The 21879-nt window shown below is 39.6% G+C and overlaps 1 protein-coding gene across 4 annotated transcripts; it reads right to left on the bottom strand.

Moving 5' to 3' along the window:
* Positions 1-571: 571 nt before the first annotated feature.
* On the bottom strand, positions 572-21815 carry MLH3 (mutL homolog 3). Of its 4 annotated transcripts, none has more exons than XM_071745964.1 (13): positions 21734-21815; positions 17499-20860; positions 13414-13512; positions 12626-12696; positions 11523-11627; positions 9443-9515; positions 8746-8817; positions 7615-7723; positions 4648-4807; positions 3445-3468; positions 3169-3250; positions 1690-1841; positions 572-1055 (listed from the first exon to the last, which is right to left on the bottom strand). In XM_071745964.1, the coding sequence occupies exons 2-13, from the start codon at positions 20785-20787 to the stop codon at positions 984-986; spliced, it is 4308 nt and encodes a 1435-aa protein (XP_071602065.1). In that variant the 5' UTR covers positions 20788-20860; positions 21734-21815; the 3' UTR covers positions 572-983. The 4 variants fall into 4 exon arrangements, 3 of the variants coding, with proteins under 3 accessions (XP_071602065.1, XP_071602066.1, XP_071602067.1); XM_071745965.1 differs by lacking the exon at positions 21734-21815 and adding an exon at positions 21297-21318; XM_071745966.1 differs by lacking the exon at positions 13414-13512.
* Positions 21816-21879: the final 64 nt, after the last annotated feature.

Here is a 21879-nt window from a genome sequence, read left to right as displayed (position 1 = left end):
GACATCTGGTGTCATTCAGAAAGTTCTTGATTTTTGTGAAGGGTAGGATGGGATATCTTAGGAATCTCAGGCTCTTGCAGGTCAGTCAGATCTCTTTTTCTTAGTCCCTTTTATCAGTGTATGGCACTACCCCACACATCAATTAAGGCATCAAATGAAAGTAGTTTTCCACTCCTTAGTTTGCTTTTGATTCAGCATCTATCTGATTTGATTTGAAGTTAGATGTCTGTGATTAAATAAAGATGCCATCTTCTGCTGTGAAATAAACTCTACTCCTACCTTAGACTAAGACACAAAATAGAACTGGAACCTGTAAAAAAGTGTGGCTATTGTAAAAGATGCCATGGGCTATTTAGTTATTTCTTTGAGGGTAGATTTCTGTACCCTGAGAATGTGGGCCTATGCTGTGATTTAGAAATCTCACTCAAGAATTCAAACTGCAGGGAGGTGGAGAAAACAGCTGGGTGTGTCATTCAGTGCCTAGTTAAATAAAAAGAATGTTTTTGATCCTAAGTTGGCCTATATAGACTGAAGCTGACTGATCCTCATTCCAACCAATGCCATACAGCCAAGGGTTTAGTATTAATTTTATTAATAAATAACTCCCCATTTTTAAAGCACTATAAAATACAATAATTAAATGTCCTTTTTTTTTTTTTTTTTTCCCAGAGAAATAGCACTTCAGTAACTGTGAGTGGCTGCAGCTTCCTGCCTCCCTGTCAAGGACTGACATAAGGTGCAGGCTTACCAGTGTAATTACCTAACTTTGAAAATGCTTCTCCAGGCTACAAGGGTCGGCAGGTGGGCTCCTCTCTCCTTGTTGTCCTGGCTGGTCTCTGTTCCTTAGGTCAGTCCTCAAGGCAGAACTTCAGGTACTGCATTGGCTCAGAAACTTGGCTCCACACAGGGTATTGTCTAAGAACAGGGGCACCTGCATCATACCAACACGTCTAGTGGCTGCAGCTTGCAGTCTTCACTTTTCATCAGGGCTTTTTTTTTCCAAATAGGTGCCATGCTCGTACCATCTTCCGCAGTCTGGCCAAATTAGGTTTAGGCTGAAAGGAGGAAAATTAAGAAGGAGTAAATGGTAACTTAGTAAATTAATTTCCCTGCCTCCATCCTCTTTAATATAGAAATTCCCATGTTTTTTTAATATCTAATTCAAAGTCTCACCTGACTTTCAACAGAATTCAATTTCATAATCTAATATAGTAGAGTAATAGCAAAAAGGAAGAAGTCATTTACTTTTTATTATTATTTAAATGTTGCTATTTCTTTGCCTTTCCCCCCCATTTTATAGCATCTTAAAACTTTGGGAAAGTAGGCATTTGTTTAATTAGCATCTTTGCCACTAGTAGAATATTAGAATTTACATTTTTTTTAAGTTTTGTTCTTAAAAACTGCAAACACTCTAAATACATACTTCACTTGAAGGTCTAGTGGACCTTATTAAAGTCAATGGGACCATTTAAATGAAATATGCTAAAATCCTTGCTAATGTGCTTGCAGGACAGAGGTTCAATGTTTGGAAGTTTTATTGGTAACAGCTATGTAAATATTCAAGTAAGATACAGGCAGTACTGACAGTTTCAAACTGGTCTATTCTAGTTTTGCCACACAAATACATGACACATGTCTGGTAATCCAGACTGTGGATTATCAGACATATATCTGTGCCCCACACAGTACCTGCTTTTCCTCCTGTAGATGGTCTATGTCTGCAAGAGGCATCATGGAAGGTCTTCCATGAGCACACTGGAAGGGCAGCTGGCAAGATGACAAAGCTTCGATAAGCCTGGAGCTCTCCTCCAAACTCAAATGCTCGTTAAACTTAATAGCTCCTGAAAAAAAAAAAAAAGGTAAACATTCACATTCTTGCACATGCTGCCAAAGAGGATTCAAACCACGCAGCACTTCCCTCCACAACTATTTTTCACAAAAAACAGGGTGGATCCCAAAGATGAGGTGGGAGGCTGCAAAGGCAGCCCAAAGGCTGCAGTACGACAGACAGGGGCTGAGGCTTGCAGCTTAGATCCTGCTGTGTAAGGATCAGCTTTCCATGGGCTAAACTTTCACCCAACCCAAGTCTGATGGATAGTAAGATTATGAGGTTTTTTATTTTTAAGAAGATGATGCGAGAGACAAATGGGCTGGGGTTTTTTCAAATGAAAAAACCCCAAACCTGTGTGTGTGGTAGCTGAAGACACAACCAGTTCACAAATCAGAAGTGTTAAACCAAGATGGCAGCTAATACGTTCCATTGTCTGTCAGTTCCATGTGTCTGCCACTGACAGGCTCAGTTCCAAAAGCAAACCCCAGCCTTGCCATTAAGTCCTTTCTCACAAGTCAGCACTTAATGGCATCCAGAGGAAATCCAATCAGAACATTAAGGAGTCATTTCTGAGGTGTTTGTAATCTTTAGCCTTCATAGATACACAAGACCATCTGCAGTCTGTCTTTCAGCTGTCAAATGTTTTTAGTAATTAAAAAAATAAATATTATTGGTCACTGGTAGAATGCAGTGACACTCAATGAAAACAGACATTTTTTGTTCATGTTTATCCTTTCAGCATAATCTTGCTAATACTGTATAGGGCACAGGTACTGCCACAAGAGGCTAGAGCCACTGCAGTCTACACCTGTAAGGTCTGCTCATTTCCAGGGGTTGGAAAGCCATAAAGATGTAAATTCCTACTGCGCTCCTTCCAAAAATGCTTGAAGGGTCACAGGCATACTTAAGTAGCACTTTTGCTACTTACATGAAATTAAAAAACGCTTTTTGGGTAGACCTTCTGTCTTATTTCCTGCCTGCTTTCAAGCAGATTCCAAGAGCTGTCCTTGCCCCTTCACAGAGCTATTACTTGAATGGTTTAGAGCTCATAAAGATAAGTGCACCTCAGAACAGTATTCTGTGTTTCATGAGAGGGACGGGAAGTACATTAGGCCCTTACATGAACAGATCAATGCAGTATTGCTTGTCCCTCATAGTGCTGTCCATGAAAATAACATTATCTCCTCATCCCTACTAAATAGGTCTGTAATCCTGGAATTCCTGCAAGCACACTCTACAGCCACTGTGCCTTGGGGAGGATGTTGTGTAGAAACAGAAAGAAAGAAATAAAAAAAAATTTAAAAAGAAATAATGAAAGAAAAGTACAGTTTCCCTACCATGACAGGCCTGGGATGCTAACACTTTCAGAAATGTCAGAGGCAGTGTCCCTCGTGCTCCTCCTCCTGTGGTCTGCACTAGCTAAAAGTAATAAGGGAACATCATCTTACTTTCCATTTAACATGACAAAAGGAAGAACTACAACACAAAGGAAATTAAAAATGAGGAAAAGCTAGTGGATACCTAGGCCACCTCATTTGAGGCTTAACACACACCATTTGGTTCATGCAGGAAGCTCTGCATTATTACAGTCAAATTTAGAAGCAGCAACTCACCTCAACTTGTTCTTGAATAAGCTCCTGGAAAGAAAAAGGTGATATCATCAGTTGCTATTCCCCCTTTCATAACCTGCTTTTTCCACATCTGTGTATAATTTGCTGTGTAACTGCCAGACCCAGGAAAAATTATGCCATTGCTAGTACACTAACCACAGTATGAAAGATCTAAGTGTAAGTCCTGACCTCTCACAAGTACCTTATCAGACTTCAGACTAATCACTTGCTTTCTCTCTGCATCAGTTTTCTATCTGTAGAATAGGTATAAGTGAAATCTTATGCCTCAGAGTGCAATGAATGTGAGTTATCTGTGAACAGCTGCCCTTTATTCTTTGGATAATAGTGCATGTAGATTTCATTTCTGATGTCTAAAATGCCATGAATTCATAATCAACCATGAGTAGGTGCTACCTGTCCTAATAAAAAGAACATCAGAACAGATCTGCCAAAACACTCACAAGATCTTGAGGTGTCAGCTAAGAATGAGTGCTTATGAGGCACAAACCTGATCCCCTTTCCTGACACTTTTTGTGCTCTTGGCTCCCAGATTACACCAGAAGAGTGCTTTTTGAGTTCTTCCTGATTTTAGTGAGGTTGGAAAAGAAAATTTAATCAGATGATTCATCATCTCTGTTTCTTCTTTTCATATCAAAAGAGATGTATGTCAAGACTGGACTGGTTCGCAATGGCTCAGCTAGTGGCTGAATATGATACTCCAGAAACAAGGAGTCCTTGAAGCAATTTTGAATGTGGAGAATTGTTTACACTGTTTACAGTGGAAATTGTAAGTAATCAGGTCAGCAATTTCTTCCTCAAGCTGCAAAACATCTGGAACTGCAGCTTTCAGAAAGCTGCATTGACTACGTAGATATTTCATGAAAAAAACTTTAAATGCTAACAAATAATATTTCTGTATCAGCAGTATTAATTATTTTAGTGTTCATTCTCACATTCATAAGCATGTTGAAACATCTGCACTAGATACTGTTTTTCTTAACTTCTCCAGTAGTCCAAGTCTGAAACAGTCTTCTATCGTTTCTGTTTATAGTTCAAGGATTCCAGTCTAGTTCCAGTGGGACTATTTAGCTACTAAAAGGGCTGGCTCCCATATTTGCCAAAGGACTTAATTGTCTCCCTCATACCCTAGGCAGTTAACACAGAACAAGATCCAGTACCACAGTTTCACCCATATCCACAGCTGACCTCCACTATGCTTTTAGTGACAGGCTGTCTTTTCCGTCGTAATTCATTGGCTTCTCTTTCTATAAAACAGAGTGGCACTTTCCTCACTAGAATCAAGGAGCTGTCGGTCTCAGGAAATGATAATTCAAGACCCAAGTCCTCCAATTTTTTGTAGCAGCATCTGAGGAAAAAAAATTACCAGAAATAAGACATCAACCAGAGTAGCTATGTCTCCACAACACACGTAAACATTTCTGTGTTCCCTATATATGTTTCTTCCTGCAACAATTTACGACCTCAAAATTCATACATCATTAGATTCTCAGTAATTTTGCCCTTTCGATCCACATTCAGCCATGGTTTTTAACTCAAATGAATTGTGCATAATTTATGTTCCATAGCCACAAGACCTGAGTCCCTGTACTATGAGAGAAACTTCATGTCTAAATTTATAAATCTATCCAAAGATGCATGAGGTATCTGGTTCAACACACAAGCACTCCAAATATTGAAATTCCCCAGTATAAAGACTCCTTTAAGTGTAAACTAAAAATCTGCTATTTCAATTGACACATAATAGCAAACTTATGATGGAAAAAAATACTGTACAGACTTTATGCTGGTTTAATGAACTTTATATCCCATTTAGCAAAGAGAATCCAGGAAAGAGCAACATCTTGTTAATCTGACATACGTCACCCTGTGGATGGAAAAATACACACAAAAATGGGACTTTGCAGCCTGGTGAGAACTTGTCTTTAGAATGAAAACAACTGTAACAACAGTTTATTTTATTAACTCAGGGAATAGTCACTAAAAAAGGTGGTGAAGGTCAATTTTAGAAAAGAGATTCTTTGAACAAAAAAGAAGCTAATCTAAACTTACTCAAATCAGTCACGAGAATAACACAGTTCTTAGCCCCCATATGGACATAACATGACTTGTGTAATTCTACCCCAAAAAAAAGAAGACATGTATAGTCTTCAGCTAAAGCAGAGAACGACAGAAAAGCTCATTCTGGTGAAATGACAGAATCCAAGTAGCTATTGAAATATATCAGGCCTTTTTTTTTTTTTTTTTTTTCTTTTTTTTTTTTTTTCTTTTTTTTTTTTTTCCCTTTTTTTCTTTTTTTTTCTTTTTTTTTCAAGAAAAAAAAATAAGGAAGTCCAAGAAAGTCAACAGAACAACACATTACTACAATGCTTAGTAGATAAATAACAGAATCAGGTGAACCAGAGGTTCAGCTGAACTATTAAATAGCCAGCAAAGCTGAAGAGAAAGGTCTTTTAGGGAAGTTAATTTATTACATTACATCAAACTTTACCACAAAACACAGTCATATTCCACCAGCAATAGTTACAACAGAATTTAGATTTTTGCAAAGTACGTTTAATGCATAACTTTTTTGTATATTCTCACAGGATGATTGTAAAAAGATGAACTGTCAATAAGTACTGATAAATAAAAAGCAACATAATAAAAGCCCCAGTAAGCCAGCACCAATCAGCTTCTTGAATCATTTATCTCAAGTGATAACTGAAAACCACAACTGACATCCCACCATGCTGATTTTCACACCTGTCCTTCAAAGAAAATTTTGCATCTTTTCTTACTTTACTGCTTTTTGTAGCATGTTTGTGATAGAGCTGACAAAGAAAAGCAGCTCTCAGAATTTAAAAAGTCCTTGGCGCTGTCTCTTAAAGTGGTTAGAAATGCAAATGCAAAAACTTGTCTTGGATAGAGAAGTAACATTTGCCATGATTTAGAGACCATAGAAAAAAGATACTCTGGCATCAGCTGGTCAGTGTTCAACATGCTGTGAGTCCTGATCTGTATCTCATAATTGTTACTAATGATGTAGAAAAGAAGGGGCGTGGTTAAGCAGGCAAATCTGTAGAAAGCACTGATCTTTTTTTTGGTTAGTTGATACTGAAGACAATGTTGAACTCAATCAGAACTTAAAATAAGGAGAAAAATTATAAATTAAATCAGTAGGCAAATATTATTGAACTATGAAGACTAGTGGTTACATCCTCACATTTTTCCCTAAGGCAGGTGGAATATAGTAGTGTTTTATACTTTCTTTGGAATTCCTGGTATTAGCCATCCTCCCACAAAAGTGTAGCCAAATGGATTGGAATACACCCAGAAAGGGCTTTACACCAAGCAAGTGTATCCCTGTAACAGGCAACGATCTTAACAAGGAGTAGTTTAAAATCTGTAGTTTGCCACAGGCATCACAAAAAAAAGATCAGTTTGAGCATAATGAGGTAGCCCTGTGAATGGTACAACGGAATTTCACCTGAAAATGAAGAGCAATGCAGACAATAAAAAACCCCAGAAATGCATGTAGCAGGTGACAGGCAGAGATTTTTGGGGAAAAAAGTTTGATTAGTATCCTATATTTCTACAAAAGTCTAAAATCTGTATCCAAACTCTGGCAGTACAAAAGTTAAATATCTTAATAGCAGCTAGGCCATCATTCTGAAACATTTGGGAAACAGTGCTCATTAGTTACTATTGGCAGGCACCTAGAATTAAAGAATGCATTTTTAGAAGTATTCACAATACAAACTTTTCATACCCATCCTGCTCTTTGCACACAGTTCCAGTTAAATCACCAACTAGATTGACACTACAGGCACTGCACTCCAGTGTGCTCTCCAAGTCCTGAGCCCCAGGCAGGAGGATCTGTTGATGGCTGCTTTGGCACACTCCAGGCCAACACATGGAGGTTTTCTTTCCCAGAGAAACCAGAGGACGTTGCAGATGCACAAAGATGGCACACCACAGTGTCTTGTCTTGAGACATTGTAACTACATGCCTGAGAAGCACACTTATTTTTTCTCAACACATATATAGCCAATTGGTCTTGTCTCAGAAAGAACAACAGCTTCTTTCCTGAGCTCCATGGTAACCTAGCAATATATAAAGATCTTGGTCAACACAGCCAACCCCAGAAGTTCAGACCTATAGGCCAGTACTAACCGTAGAAATCTTCTTTGTTCTTCTGTAACTTCAATCTCCAAAGGGGGAGAAATGGAGGAGGACAGCAATTTCTTCTTGCCATGTGCTGCAGCTTCCTTCTCATAGGAATCTGTGAATGAATGGTTCAGAAATATTCTCTCAGAATATTTACGCAGGCATTACCCTTAATGACCCTGTGGTTTGGCATGTAATCCCCTGTGTGGATTAAAAATTGACCACAGAATGCCTTCTCCTGAAACTTGTGGAGGACTGAGAATGTCACAAACCAGACATCTAGTCTCTGGGGAAGGGCTGGTTAATGACACTTTGTTTTTTCCCACCAGTTCCAAAAAAGAGTCACTCGAAATAGAGAGAAAAAAAAAAAAAAAAAAAAAAAGGCCATATTTAGTTCAATACACAGAGAGCAATTTTTCCACTGAAAAGTCTGATATAAATGGCATTAAAATACTATTCATTAAGCATTTCTCTCCACAGTCTTCATTTTTTTTCAGTACCTGACCAAAAGGAGCGGAGTTCCTGGAACCCTCTCTGCAGGAACTGCACAGTATTTACAGATGAAAGAGGGGGTCAATGATTTTTAAGTACTTGAAGGATAGTTACTGTGTTTTTTAACATGAAATGGTTAATGAGCTTACAGAGAAGACCATTATCCCTTTGCAAACAAATTGTGGAAAATTTAGGCTTTAAGCACAGTATTCAGCTAAAAAGGAACCAAATGAACTGTGCTCTTTACTCTGCACCCCATGTCTTGTTCTTCACAGCATAACCACATAATCTTATTGATGTTGTTCTACTTCCTCTTCATTGTTTTTCCTATCAGTCTTCCTGCTCTTTCATTATGTGAAGACTATTTTAGCTTCATAGTTCTGTGGGTAGGGAGTAAATCCGCTATTTTTGGAAACACTGTAACAATTTTCAGATGCCAATACTGTTACTGCTATAGATACTGAATGTCTGCACCCTCCTATCGATCCGGATAAAGATGACAGATTAACGTCCTGTTGGTTTCATATATCCCAGATTTATCCTTATGATAAGTTAGTTGGTAAGCTTTCCCTTTCAGACAGCTCATTTGTACTTTTCTGTATACTGACTGTTTGTCTGTCTGTCTAGGACTATCTGAATCCTTACCTGCAATAAGCTGCTCCAAGCGGATCCGCTCATGAGCTGCATGCTGGTCCACCAAAATCAAGAGGTTTCCATCTAAAATGTACCACAAGAGATAAGAAACAGGCAAATTTGTACCAGAGAGCTGCCCAGTTTCGGAAGAATGACCACTCTCTAGAGGCCATATTTAGAAGACAAGAATCAGCCAGTTTTACAGAAGTAACATGATGAGTAGGCTGTGCTGGCAGAACGTTATTTAGAACAGAACAGAAATTAGTTATCAGAATTGACATTTAAATGAAGGTAATTAGATTGAGTTAGAAAATAGTGTCTATTGACATCTTCATCTAACTTCAGAATGTGAACTGAGGTCACTATTCTGTGTAATACAGTCTTAAAAAACTTTATAAAACCTACTCGTTTTGAATGCCTTTTTTGTACAGCTCCAGCAAGTTTCAGCAATGAGTATGTCCAGACATCATGAACAGAGTCTGAAAGTTGTTAGTAATTTGAGTACAATCTATTTTTATAACAGGCAGTAAGAACATTCAACAACATCCAAAATAAAGAAGATCCAGAAAATTTCAAGTGAAGACTAACATTTTCCTCTACTTACAATATCATCCCAAGGCAAGAAGAGAACACAAACAGGACAGTGTTCCCTCTGCAGTCTAGCTGCACTGGACAGCCACCTCAGCTTCATGTTAGTAACCACTCTTACCTGCCTTTTTATCCATTTCATTCCTGGTGTTGATTACACAAGCAATAAATTTATTGTCCACTTGCTGAAGAACCTGTAAGATACTCAGAAAAATCATTACTCAGTAGAAAAATTATTTTTAAAACGAAGTAAACTAAAGAAGACAATCAAAATAGATCAAGCAGTGAAACAAATAGCTAGAAGAATCACCAAGGGAGTGGAAACTGCATTTTTTCTAATCCCAAAGGCTTTAAGAATTTGGCCTAGCAAAACTGAAACCGAGATGGTATATAATTACTCCTTATAAATACAGCTGGGGGCTAAATACGGAAAAGGCAGCAATTATTTAAATTAAAAGACAATACTGGCAGAAGGTCAAATGACCATAAATTGGTCTTGAAACAGTTTAGTCTGGAACTAAGTTGCAAAATATCCAAGAAAATAACTCTGGATCATTTTTTTCGAAGAAAATCTTAAGGGTAAAAGCTCTAATTGTTATAAGGTTGAGCTGGAAATTTAGAGATTGGATTAAATGCTACTGTAGAAACCTCCTTGACTTGTGAATTAAAGCTGTGTACAGTGAGTTGGAGTGTTTGATTTGCTGGTATTAGCAAAAGAGAATGTAAACAACCCTTTTTAACCTGCCTGGTGTTTAAGGACTTGTGCCGATCATCTGTAGGAGCAAGGAAGCATATTTTCCCTCTCATTTTCTGATGTAGAATTTGACTCTGTTACTTGATTCCACCTTCTCAAGGATCAAACAGAGCTAGAAGTAATACTAAGCAGGGATGAACAATGGCCTCAGTATGTCGTAGTTAGGCTTAATTTAACATGTGGTGGTATGGAGAAATTTCTCCCCAGCTCACATAGGAAGAGCTCACTCCAAATTTCTGCCTCACAACATATGCATTGTTCACCTCCTAGGTAAAAATTAGTAGGTAGCCCTATTTCTTTCAAGGGGTGCAAGACATTAATGATTCTTTTTATTCCTTTTTTTCTGGCATGATGCAACATTTTTTGGATCTGATCTTTTCTACAGAGATTCTCAAAATTGCCGGAGTACTGAAGGTGGTATTTAGTTTCTTCAGAGAGGGGAAGTGGCAATTTCTTCTAGGTTTACCTTCTTGAAAACATACAAAGGAAGACATTATGCAGAAGTTAATTACTGCACCACTTGAGTTTTAAAGAACAATTCTTATCATGAGGAGTGAATAGAGAAATGGTACCTTCCATTTTCCAGCTCTTCTGCCTTTTTGAAACATAATCTGTTTACTGCAGTAACTTTATTTACTCCTGTTATTCTTGCACACAATGTAAGTAAGGGAATAATTTGGATCCTTGTCCACCCTGGAGATCAACAGTATCATTCACCACACAGTCAGAGCCTGCAATCTCAAAGTCAGCAACATGACTGCATGAGAACAATGTTAACTGGGCCTGTAAGCCTTTTGTCACTTGGATGAAAGAGCAGGAGAGAACCCACTTTGGCATTTCTGTCCAGGCAAACCATCAATGAATGTAAGTTGAAACCATATGTTTACATTCGCTTTTAAGCTAACATTCAAAACTTCTGATGAAGAAGCACTAAAACAGTTAAACTTGATGCTATATGATTTAAGAAATCACTTTCCAGAGCAGATATAAATCTTAAAGTGGAATTTCAAGTCTTTCCACAAAATGTGAGATTAACTTTTGAGACCACTCTATTGAAGGATTACATTTCTAAGATCCATAAAAACGGAGAATACAGGCCACAGATTTCAGAGAAATATGAACTAAGCAAATGCCGACAATAAATATAAAAACTGTGCATTGAGACATAATTTAGTTACCATTGTTTCTAAGCAGTAGTAATAGGAGCTGCCTCTTGATTTAACTATACAGTCGAGGAACTTTAGAGTCACCTGCAGATAGCTGATTAACCATGAGATGATACTGAGATCCATCATGACATACACATCTGTCAGTATCACACAGGAACCAAGAATTCTCTTTGTGCTTGTCATAATCAGGGATCTTTTCCACCAGGCAGAAACATCAGCAAATCCCATCAGCTGAGTGGGAAGTTTGGGGTGAAAACTAGTTATAGATCATATTTTACCTGCATTGACTGAACCATGTCTTTGGTGAAACGATAAGGATACAAGATATTGTGAATTTTTACAGCCAGATCATCGGCCTGACTGCTGGTCACATCAACAGCAATCTGTAAAAACAGAATCACTGATCAAGCAGGCTATAAAGGGTAAGGGGAAAAGAAACAAACACAGACAAAATAGCCCCAACAAACCAGCTTTAAGAAAAACTGGAAATAACTCTGTAGTTTGACATACCAAGCTTTCTACACAAAAATAGCACTAGCTAAAGACACCACCCAGCAATCTTCTTGTTTCCATGCTCACATACTTTCCCATCTGGATATTACCTGATAAGTTAAATACATTCAGCTGATTTCAAGTACCTATTACAAAACTTGATGTTAATTATCAGCCTACGTGAACTCTTAATGGATTGCTTTCCAACAGATGTACTACTCTGAAATGAGTCAGAGTACACATCAGAGCAACAACTGAACAGAACTGTTCTTTTTCAGAAACTCACCAGCAGGTGGTTTGCTACTCCGTCTCTATTGTTTGGAGGTGGAAATGGTTACATACATATGTTTACACACACACAACCTGATGATTAAAGATAATGCTACCTCATGACAACAAAGGAAGTTTTTCTAAAAGTTTCAACATTGTTTCCCTCTCACATGCTATAATCCTGCCAGGATATAAAAACAAGTGTAGTAAAATACACTAAGACCCACTACATCCCAGAGGAAAAAAACGGGTTATTTTAACCCTGTCCACAAAGAGGATAGACACTGTATTATGATTTTGCCATCCTTTAACCTTTCATTTTCGGATTACTCTCTATGTTGGGGAAAAGACAGCTTACAATTATGTTTTGCTTTTGAAATTACATAAGATAAAATAATAGCCTGATATCTGCTTCTCTGACTTGGAATAAATCCACAACAATGACTTATGCATATGAACAGTCTATAAAAGCACATAACTGCCAGGCCTGTAGTCTACTATATCACTGAATAACTTACATAGAACAGTTACAATATTTGCAGTTTTGGTCCCCATGTCAGAAAATAACAGAAGGATAAACTGACTGCTGTTTTAGTATGAGATGTGAGATAATACTTACCTCTGGACAAGGAATAAAAACAGGATTATCCCATTCTGAAAGCAATGACTGGAGAGACTCCCCTTCAGCATCTAGGAAAGAATGCATAGATAATACAGGCACAACCACCATCCAGCAACAGAACATGCATTGGGTACCTCTACCATGCACAAGTATTTATTTTTTTTTTTCTTCATAAAAAGAGGAGAATCTAGAAATAAATAATGGAATATGAGACTGGGCTTCTCTATTGTCTGCTTTAACTAGGAAGGACACTGTTCCTAGTCTGACTAGGAACAGTGACACTAGAAGGACACTGTTCACTGTTCTGATTCCTAAACGTGCTGCAGCACAATTCAACAGAATTACTGAAAAAGGGGCAGGGAGAGGAGGGAAAGACCCGTTTAACTACCCACTCCCTCCGGACAAAGCCACATACCAAAAAGATTATTTCATCCTTTCCACTACGAAAAAAAAAAAAAGTGAGGACTGAAGCTATTTTTCACATCCCAAGGTTGGAAGAAGTACAAAGAAGGGAGTAGGTAATTATTCTTCAAACTACTGACATAATTCAACAAAGAACTGGGTATTTTATCCTGTAAATAAGTATCCCTTAACCTGCCTTCAACCCTAAAATATTTTTTTTTCCAGTTCTAGATTTGAGATGACTCACACAGTGCCATTGTTAGCAGACCTTGAGTAATTCTGGGTTCCTGTCAGGACATCTGGGAGAATTCTTTGATTTTATAATTTTTTTTTTTTTTTTTTTTTTTACCACAGAACACTATGTCCTGGAAAGCTGGCCCTACCTCTCAGATCCTGGCTTGCCAGGGTCTTCTCCTTTCGAGGCTTAGGAAGGAAGGGTAGCACAGTCTCACTTCTAAAGGGATGGCACCTGAACTGAATCCCTAAACACAATATAAATTTACAGCTGCAGATTCAACAGCATGCAAAATTATAAAAAGCTATACAATTATTATATTCTCATAAATGAGCATGTGCTTAAACCTGTATAAAGCAGAGTATCCCACAGATTCTACAATCTAACACTGAGAAATAACAGCACATATATAAAAACCTGAGAATTATCATACACACTTGTATCAGGAAATGTATGACCATGTCTTCTGCAAGACTGTCCTTCTTGAGAACTGGCTGCTGCTTTAACCAAGTAAGAATTATTCCTAGAATTACTGCAAGTAATTCAGAACTGTTATCCCCAAGGAAAGAGGAGCCATGAAGTCTGGCAGATGTCAATGCACTTTTGATTTTCTCTATTAAGGTGAGGGAAAACTGTCAGCCTACCCTCACTTCTATCAATACATCATAAACTTATCAGGAACTTGTAAAACTGAAAACTACAGGTCAGTGAGACCATGGGGGATATCAGAGCAAGCCTGACAATATGTTCCTACCCACCCAGAACCAATTTAATAATATTACAAACCAGCATTGTTATCAAGATTATTAAGAAAAGTAGCTCAGATTTCCAACACAGCAGTAAACATTTCGCCCTTCCTTTGGTACAATTCAGACTGCTATTCTTTGTGAAATAATAATGAATTAATAAAGTTCCTTTCTACGAAGAAATTAGGGGTGTGCATACAGGAAGAGTGGCAGAGTGATAACACCAAAGAAAACCAGCTGCATACTGATAAGCTGAGTATGAAAAGGCTCTGTGAGATCCTTGGCCAGTCCGTAGACTCCTGACTGTTGGTTCCATTCCAGTAATGACCCAAGATGGTCCTACCCTGGGCAGAGAGACTCCTTCCAAGAATTCAGACTGCCAGCCCAGCACTTGAAAGTGCTTTTCACTGCAGGGAGAATCCTTGTTCAGGATTTTTTGTAAAGCTAGGCTTTTCTAGCCCAAAAGCCAGTGAGAATTCAGAGCTGACAGAAGTATTACTAATAGGATTTTTTTTGCAAGTAACATCAGAAAAGGTGCAGAGGGTAATAATGTACCTATACATGCAAACCACACACAATTACCATACTTGGGTATTCATTTTCCGTTGCCTCAATTAGATCACTAAAATATACTGGTGTCATCTGTCAATCGTGTAAGAAAAGTAAGAAAAAATGCAAACATAACTGGCATAACAATGAAGACCAAGATGAACTGGGATGTTAGCCTACTACAAATGCATAGCATTAGATTAATCAAAAAGGCATGTCAATGAAGCTTGATAAATTCTCCTGTAGCAATCAGTTTAATCAGCACAAAGATGACTGTCTAACCTGCGAAATCTAGCAGTTCTATTGTCCACATGGCATGTGACTGGAAAAAAAAAAGCAGATGGCTACTGCTGCCATGGAACAGAGGATATGGACTAGTGTAATTTCCTAAAATTTGTGTGTGAGAAGCTAGCTGTTCTTAATTAATCATGGGGTTATGAAATTCTACGTCAACACCATGGGGATGCTGACACTACTCTAAAAAGCAGTGAGAAAGGCTACATAGCAAGTGAAGAAATTATTCCACTCTTGGGTCTCAATAGCAATCCAAAGCAGTACTCACCATCATGAGATGTGAATGTGGTGTTAGGACACAATTATTTTTATTTTTATTCCTATTCTGGTCTGGACCAGGATAGAGCTGATTTTCTGTCTTGTAATTTTGCTTTCAGCTAAGTCTCTTGTAAGTAGCTGCACTTGCTGAAATTAACAGCAAGTTTCTCACTCAGTGGTTGCTTCTAGGACTGATAACACACAATGTTTACAGTTACAGGTAAAGAATGGTGTGCAGAAAAAAGGAGTAACGAGGTCACAACTGCAACCCTCCTTTAGGGATAAATTATATATGACCAAAGATTGACCAAGATAAATGACCAAAATTGACCAGAGTATTCTATCCAATATGTGTCATACTCAGTCTGAATTTGAAGGATCATGAGGGTGAAACCCTTTCCCCTTCCTTCAGCCTTTCTCTTCACCCTTCTGTGCCTGTCCCTTTTTGCTTCAGTATCCTGGGAAGATTTTATCCATTCATTTGCCTGTGGTCCTGACCCTGTTCCTGCCTCCAGCTCCCAACTGATGCTGACTCCAGGAGTCCAGCCTGGACTTTCCCAGGGCTGCCCTGCAGCGTCAGTGGTGATGTGAGCATTACTGGGGAAAAGGCGGAGGAACATGGTATTGTTTTCCTGTATATTTTTATATATTAAATAATTTTTCCTTTTTAACATTACTGTTTCATTAGAGCTGTGTAGCTTAGTTTCTAACCCATAAACCTCTCTCCCTTATTCTCTCTCCTTTCATTATCAGGAAGGGGGATCAATAGACAGCATCTGTCCTTATGTTAGTTGCCGGCCCAGCATTAAATTGTGACAATTCCTATGACTAAAGAGAATTAATATCCCGTGCTTGAAAAACATTTGAGAAAGAGCATATTTGTTGAACTTGGAAAATCTTAGATCTATACAGTCTAGCCAGAGTTCAAACACCTTGTGAAGGTTTGGAGGTCAGACCTTCAACCTAGGAAAAGCAAACTAGCTGCAGCAGACATCTCACCAAAGAATAACACCATTGCCAGAGGTAAAAAGAAGAGTGGCACCATTGGTATGATGGAGAGTAACAGCAGTGATAAGGCTAAGAAAGAGCAATGAAAAAAAGAGCAAAGTAAAAAGATGCAACACAATAAACATCTTCAAAGATAACAGGCTATAAATAGTCTAAAAGCAAAAGGGGACGTGTCCTCTTAATAAATGTGAATGCACTATCCAAACATTATGGATAGAAGGCCAAGCTCCACATCTCATGCTTTCACTGGCTACTAAAGAGCACTACAGCAACTGAAATCGGTAAGCCACAGAAATTAAAACTGATACCCAGTTGATACTGATACTTTTGTGCTTGCAAGTAATTTTTACCTAGTAAAAACAGACAGGTTCTTCTCCTTGCAACAAATTTACTTTGGCAGAACACAATAGATACTAAGAATTATCAGCATCAATTATTGTACTTGAAAGAGAATAGCTTAACAACTGAAATGCCTATTGCACCACTGTTTCTACAATCAGTGATTAAGAAGGAAGTAACAGACAAAAATGGAACAAACCAGAAACTACCATCGCTGATTAGCCAAATATTCCTCAGGTGAAGTATTCAGAAAGAAGTCCAAACTTCTTCAAACTTTGTTTTTCAAAACAAATTGCACAGTAGAAAATAGGGTATATGTGAGGAATGGCTGCATCCTCACTCACAAAATATGTCTACAAACAGTGCAAGGAACTAACTTTGAACAAAGTATCCATATAAGGACACTATTCTGCTGAGCTGGGTCAGGAGGGCAGGGAATGCCAGTGAAGGCTCACGAAGACCACACCCCTGGTAAAACAAATACAATATCGTATCCTGCCAGCCCTGGAAAAGCCCACCACCAACCAACTAACAATGCCACACAACATCTCCTACAAAGCTAAGTATGAAGGAACAGCCCCCCCAAAAATCTGCAGGAAGACTACATACTGTCAGTGAAAAAGTTAGATTTTTCTTCATTTTTCAAGAGCTGTTTTAAATTTCGTAAGCAATTAGGACAAAACATTAAAACACTAGATTTTTCTAGTTCATTTACTTTAAAGTGTGTCCCTCACTTTATATGTGACAATTACATATAACTATGATCATAGTAAATGTCATGATGTGTAGGCAGCTGCCTGTTAATTGACAAGGTGCTGATATTAATAAACTCTTTTAATCTCTTGAATGTTAATCTGTTACTGTCTCCATAGTCTCCCAACACCTCCCTGTTTTTCATACAGCTATTACAACTAAGGCAGTGGATATTTTACTATAAACTGTCAGGTGTTGTCAGCAAGATATCTGACACACCTAGCAGAACACAAACAGGTTTCCTCATCCAATTTGTAGGAAAACCTCCACCCATCCCCCCTCTTACCATTCTCTGAGACAACATTCACAGCCATGGTTGTGATATCTTGAATGCAGGCAGCTTGAAATCCTTCAGCCGGAGGAGTGTTGTAGGTGCTCAGCCCAGTTGCTGTATTTATGTATATTGTCTTACCTGACGAAACATCAAAATCTTGCATCCAGTCAGAACCCCACAAATCATTCCTGGGATCACCTGTGCTAGTATTATCCACACAGAATCCCAAATTACTTGGGAAGGTCATATGGGAAACCTCGGTATCTTTCAAATGTTGTTCCAAGGATTCATCTAATGTACTTATATCTTTATGGATGTTAGTAGAATCATTTTTAGCAGGCAGTGATAAAACACTGCTTGAAGAGACTGTGTACTCCCCTTCTATGCTGCTGAGTGGTGATGAGTTGACAGCACTTCTCATGGACTCTGGTCTCGTTCCATCTGATTGTAAGCACGTGCCTCCCTTCAAAATGCGGTAATCACATTCCCTCATTACTTCCACTGAAGGTTTAGTTGTCTGACAAGCACTGTACAAAAAATCATTGTTTGAAGATTCAAGATGAAAACAGTAGTCCTCTTTTCTACCTGAATCTGTTTGGAATTGTTCACCAAATTGTTCTCCTTCCTTGTGGTCACTTTTCATTCTAGACAGTTTGGATGATAATGATCCTGGAGATCTCTGACAACTTGTATTTTTTTCACTAACCTGAGAGTAATCAGATAATGTCAAAGGACTCTGACAAAAGTCTCGTTTGTCCTGTGAAGTTTCTCCACTGCAGAATAAAGTCTCTTTCAAAGAACCAAAAACGTGACTACTACTGTTAAAATCTGTTATACTGTTATTTTCTACAGTTGGGGTTTCACAAGCGCTCACACTACCATGGCTGTCATTCTCATTCTTTGAAAATTCATTATTAGTTTGTGAATTAAATACTGTGAAACCAAATTCACGCTGCTCTGACAATGGTGCTGGTAGAGCACACTTGACTTTCCCGTAATATCTCCTGAACTTTTCTAATGAACCCTGCTGTGTGGACAAGCTCAGCTTCTTAGTGGGCTGATGTCTTGGCACAGCTATTTGTCTTCTACTGCTTTTTATAACTTTGTTGTGAGAAATACCTGAAGAAGTTGCTAGTGGCAATTCTGCAACATTTGATGTCTCACAATATCTTCTACTGGTGTCACGAGGCACTCCTGTCCCCTTGCTCACCTGATTTGACAAACTTTTGTTCCCTAACCACTTGTTACCATCAGCCATGCATGCCTCTCCCCTGTGAGCAGGTTCCTCATTTGTATTAATGGAAATACCCTTACAATTTAAAGACTGACTTGGAAAATTCACTTTGCGGCCAAAAAAATCTTTGGCACAGACAGGGCCAGGTCTACACTGCACGTTTAATGTTTCTCTTTTTTCATATTCATGTGGGGGTTCGCTTTGCATAACATGTGTTCTGAGGCCTGTAGAGCACAATTTTAGTGGTCTCAAACTAACAGTCCCTCTTCCAGCATCATCTGTGTCGTCAGAAGTTTCCCCGTCTCCCTTCCCTGCATTACACAGTGTCAGCAATGAAGTTCCAGAGACAGTGTCAGCTCCCAGTGCTGTTTCACTGGTGTCTTCTCTCTCAGATGGCGAATGGTTAGCATCAGTATTTAAGATATGGACCACACTCTTCTGCACTCCTTCACCTTGCTGGCTTCCCACATCTTTTATGTAATTCTCTGCACAATGCTGCAGCTCACCACAACTGTCTACTTCTCCCGTTTCAGATCTGGCCCCTCTGCTGAAAGAGGAAAGAAGGTTTTCTGAAGGTTTCAGATGAGTATCAGATGTTTTTTGGGAACTGCTGGTGTCTTTTGGCTCCTGCTCAGGAATATTTGATATATTGAAACCAGAAGCTGTGTCACCTTTACTGGACAGTAAAATCTCCTGTTTGTTGTTTCCACAGGGATCAGATGGTTGAGCAATCTGGTGACCTGGAGTAATTTCTGTTTCCTGTTGACTTTTATTTGACTCTGTAAGATTCAAAGATTTTTTTCCAGTCACGGATATCCTTTTTACATTTTTTGATTGCAAGTTACACATTTCATAGGAATTCACAATTTCATCACATGCTTTCTTAAAACTGTTTTGGATGCTCTTCTCATCAGAGATTGAGGACTTGAGAACTGGAGCATTACACAAGCAGAAGTCATTATCTTCATTAAATTCCCTTACGTCCTCACTACATGGTTCAATAAATAAATATTCTCGTTTCAAAAATGATTTCACTCCTTCCTCTATGCAAGTTTGAAGAACATCCCAGTTTTGGAACTCAATCAGAGTTTTTGCAGGTTCCAGGCACACATCATAGTCGCTGTATGCACAGATCACATTGAGAACAAAGATACCATGCAACTCTGGGCCACAACGATGGCGACCAGGACTTGAACTAGCCTGTCTGCTCACAGGGACACTTTTTGACTTGCAAATGACACTTTCTTTTCTTAATAAAAAGTCAATTAGTTTATGTAGTCTTGTCTTTAAAACAAGCCTTCTGTTCACATACAAGAACTGCATATTCTTGTTGTAATGTCCTTCAATACTGATATAACCACTTAACTGAAATCCCCCAGACTTATGATTTATTTCTCGTAACTTCTGTGATCTGCCCAGTCCATATATTTGACAAAACCGAGAGTACACATCTTTTGTTTTAGGGAGCTGAAGAACCATAGAACAAGAAGCATCATTCCTTAAAGAAAGTGAGACAGAAGGATGCATCAGAGAAATAGCCTCTACTTTCTGTCTCACCCTCTCAAACTCTAGCGTGGGGTCCATACACTTTCTCCTCACTGGTAACTGATGGAACAGATTACACACGGTCACTGTAGTTCCACCACTTGGTCTGTTCATTTCAGCTTCACAGACTTCCAGTGCCTGCCCATTGTGAAACAGTTTCACAAATGTTTTTGCTGTCCTGCTGGTCTTAGATGACACTTCAACTACACTGGCCATGTTGGCTATGCTTGCCACAGCCTCCCCTCTAAAGCCATAGAATGTCAGGTTCTCCAGGTCTCCCACTGAGCTGCACTTGCTGGTGAAGTAGCGCTTTCCCATTGCATTCAAGTCCTCTCTCCCCATCCCAGAGCCGTTGTCCACGACCTGGATCTTAAAAGCTTCCAAATCTACCCTGATAGCTACACACGTTGCTTTGGCATCAATACTGTTGAGGACAAGCTCCTCGACACACTGCCCCAGTGAGTTGATAGTCACTCCAGAACGCAGCCTGGCTCGCACATCTTCCACCAAACATTTGATCATGTCAAAATCAGATAGATGAGAAACTTGAGAAATTGCAGGGAGCTCACTCCTTCATGTTCCTTAAAACAACCCCCTGGATGGAGAGAGGGGAAAAAAAAAAGAAAAAAAGATAAATTAATACAAATTTAAAGCCTGAAGACACTTTCGTTTATTTAATTCACCTTCATAAATATACTCTTTTCCTGGTATTGATGCTTTCTTTGTGATTTTTTTCTTGCTCATGCTTTCTTTCACTGTGCTCCAGGGTAAATGGCCAGAATCCATGCTCCTAACAAACACCTACACCAAACCCTCCTTATGATAAGGTTGAACTCAAACGACCTGCAAGCAAAAGGCTTCTGCTTCCACTTGTATCACACATTGAAGGTATCACTAAGGTATAGAGCTGCTTTCCTCTCGTTTTGAGCCCATTTGCCTCACATAAATTTGCCTCAATCTGGCCAAAGATTATCTGCTGCAATTAGTCCAAGAAAGGAACAAGTGGACTGTTTCTGTGAAAGAGAACCCACTCCCACTATTTTCCAGTCCTGTCCTTGATGACCACTGGTTCCTTACTGGTATTCGGGAAGGGGGGAACCTCTGCACTCCTCAAACAGAGCTCCCGAGCAGCTTTGCAAGAGCTGCGCGCCCTCCCTGGGGATGGGCTGCCCCGTCGTGTGACAGCTACCCGGGGGCTACCTGGCCCCAACGGAGGGCAGGAGAGGGCAGCCGAGGCCCGCGCCCAAGCTCGTTACCGCGGGCCGTACCGGTGGTGCGCAGGAGCAGCGGGCCGGCACACCCCCCGTCACGGCAGAGGTCTGTGCCCGCCCCCCGGCACGGCAGGGGCCTGTGGCAGCGCCCGGGGGCAGTCTCCAGCCGGCAAAGGGCGCTGACAGGAGGCGGCCCCGCTCCCCCGCCCCCTCCCACCCTTTCAAAGGCCCCACAACGGCCGCGGCGCGAGACCAACCGTCGCAGCCTGCCGTGCCCGCACGCGGCTCCCGTGTCAGGGCAAGTGCGAGCGATGGAGCCCGGAACGGAGCGCAATGCGCCTGCGCAGTGTCGGGAACGGCCCCCGCGGCGGCGCATGCTGGGAACTGTAGTTCCCGGCGAAGC

The sequence above is a fragment of the Heliangelus exortis genome, chromosome 5 (assembly GCF_036169615.1).
Source record: "Heliangelus exortis chromosome 5, bHelExo1.hap1, whole genome shotgun sequence".
In the NCBI taxonomy this organism is placed as follows: domain Eukaryota; kingdom Metazoa; phylum Chordata; class Aves; order Apodiformes; family Trochilidae; genus Heliangelus; species Heliangelus exortis.
Note: the sequence above shows the minus strand (reverse complement) of the source record. Positions and strands in the feature narration are given on the sequence as shown.

Excerpts from the sequence above, each read along its gene's own strand:
- MLH3 (XM_071745964.1), bottom strand. The coding sequence starts at position 20,787 with ATGATCAAATGTTTGGTGGAAGATGTGCGAGCCAGGCTGCGTTCTGGA. Across the intron at positions 9,516-11,522 it reads ACATGGTTCAGTCAATGCAG|GTTCTTCAGCAAGTGGACAA; the intron begins GTAAAATATGAT and ends AGTATCTTACAG. Across the intron at positions 3,251-3,444 it reads TTATTCAAGAACAAGTTGAG|CTAGTGCAGACCACAGGAGG; the intron begins GTGAGTTGCTGC and ends TATTACTTTTAG.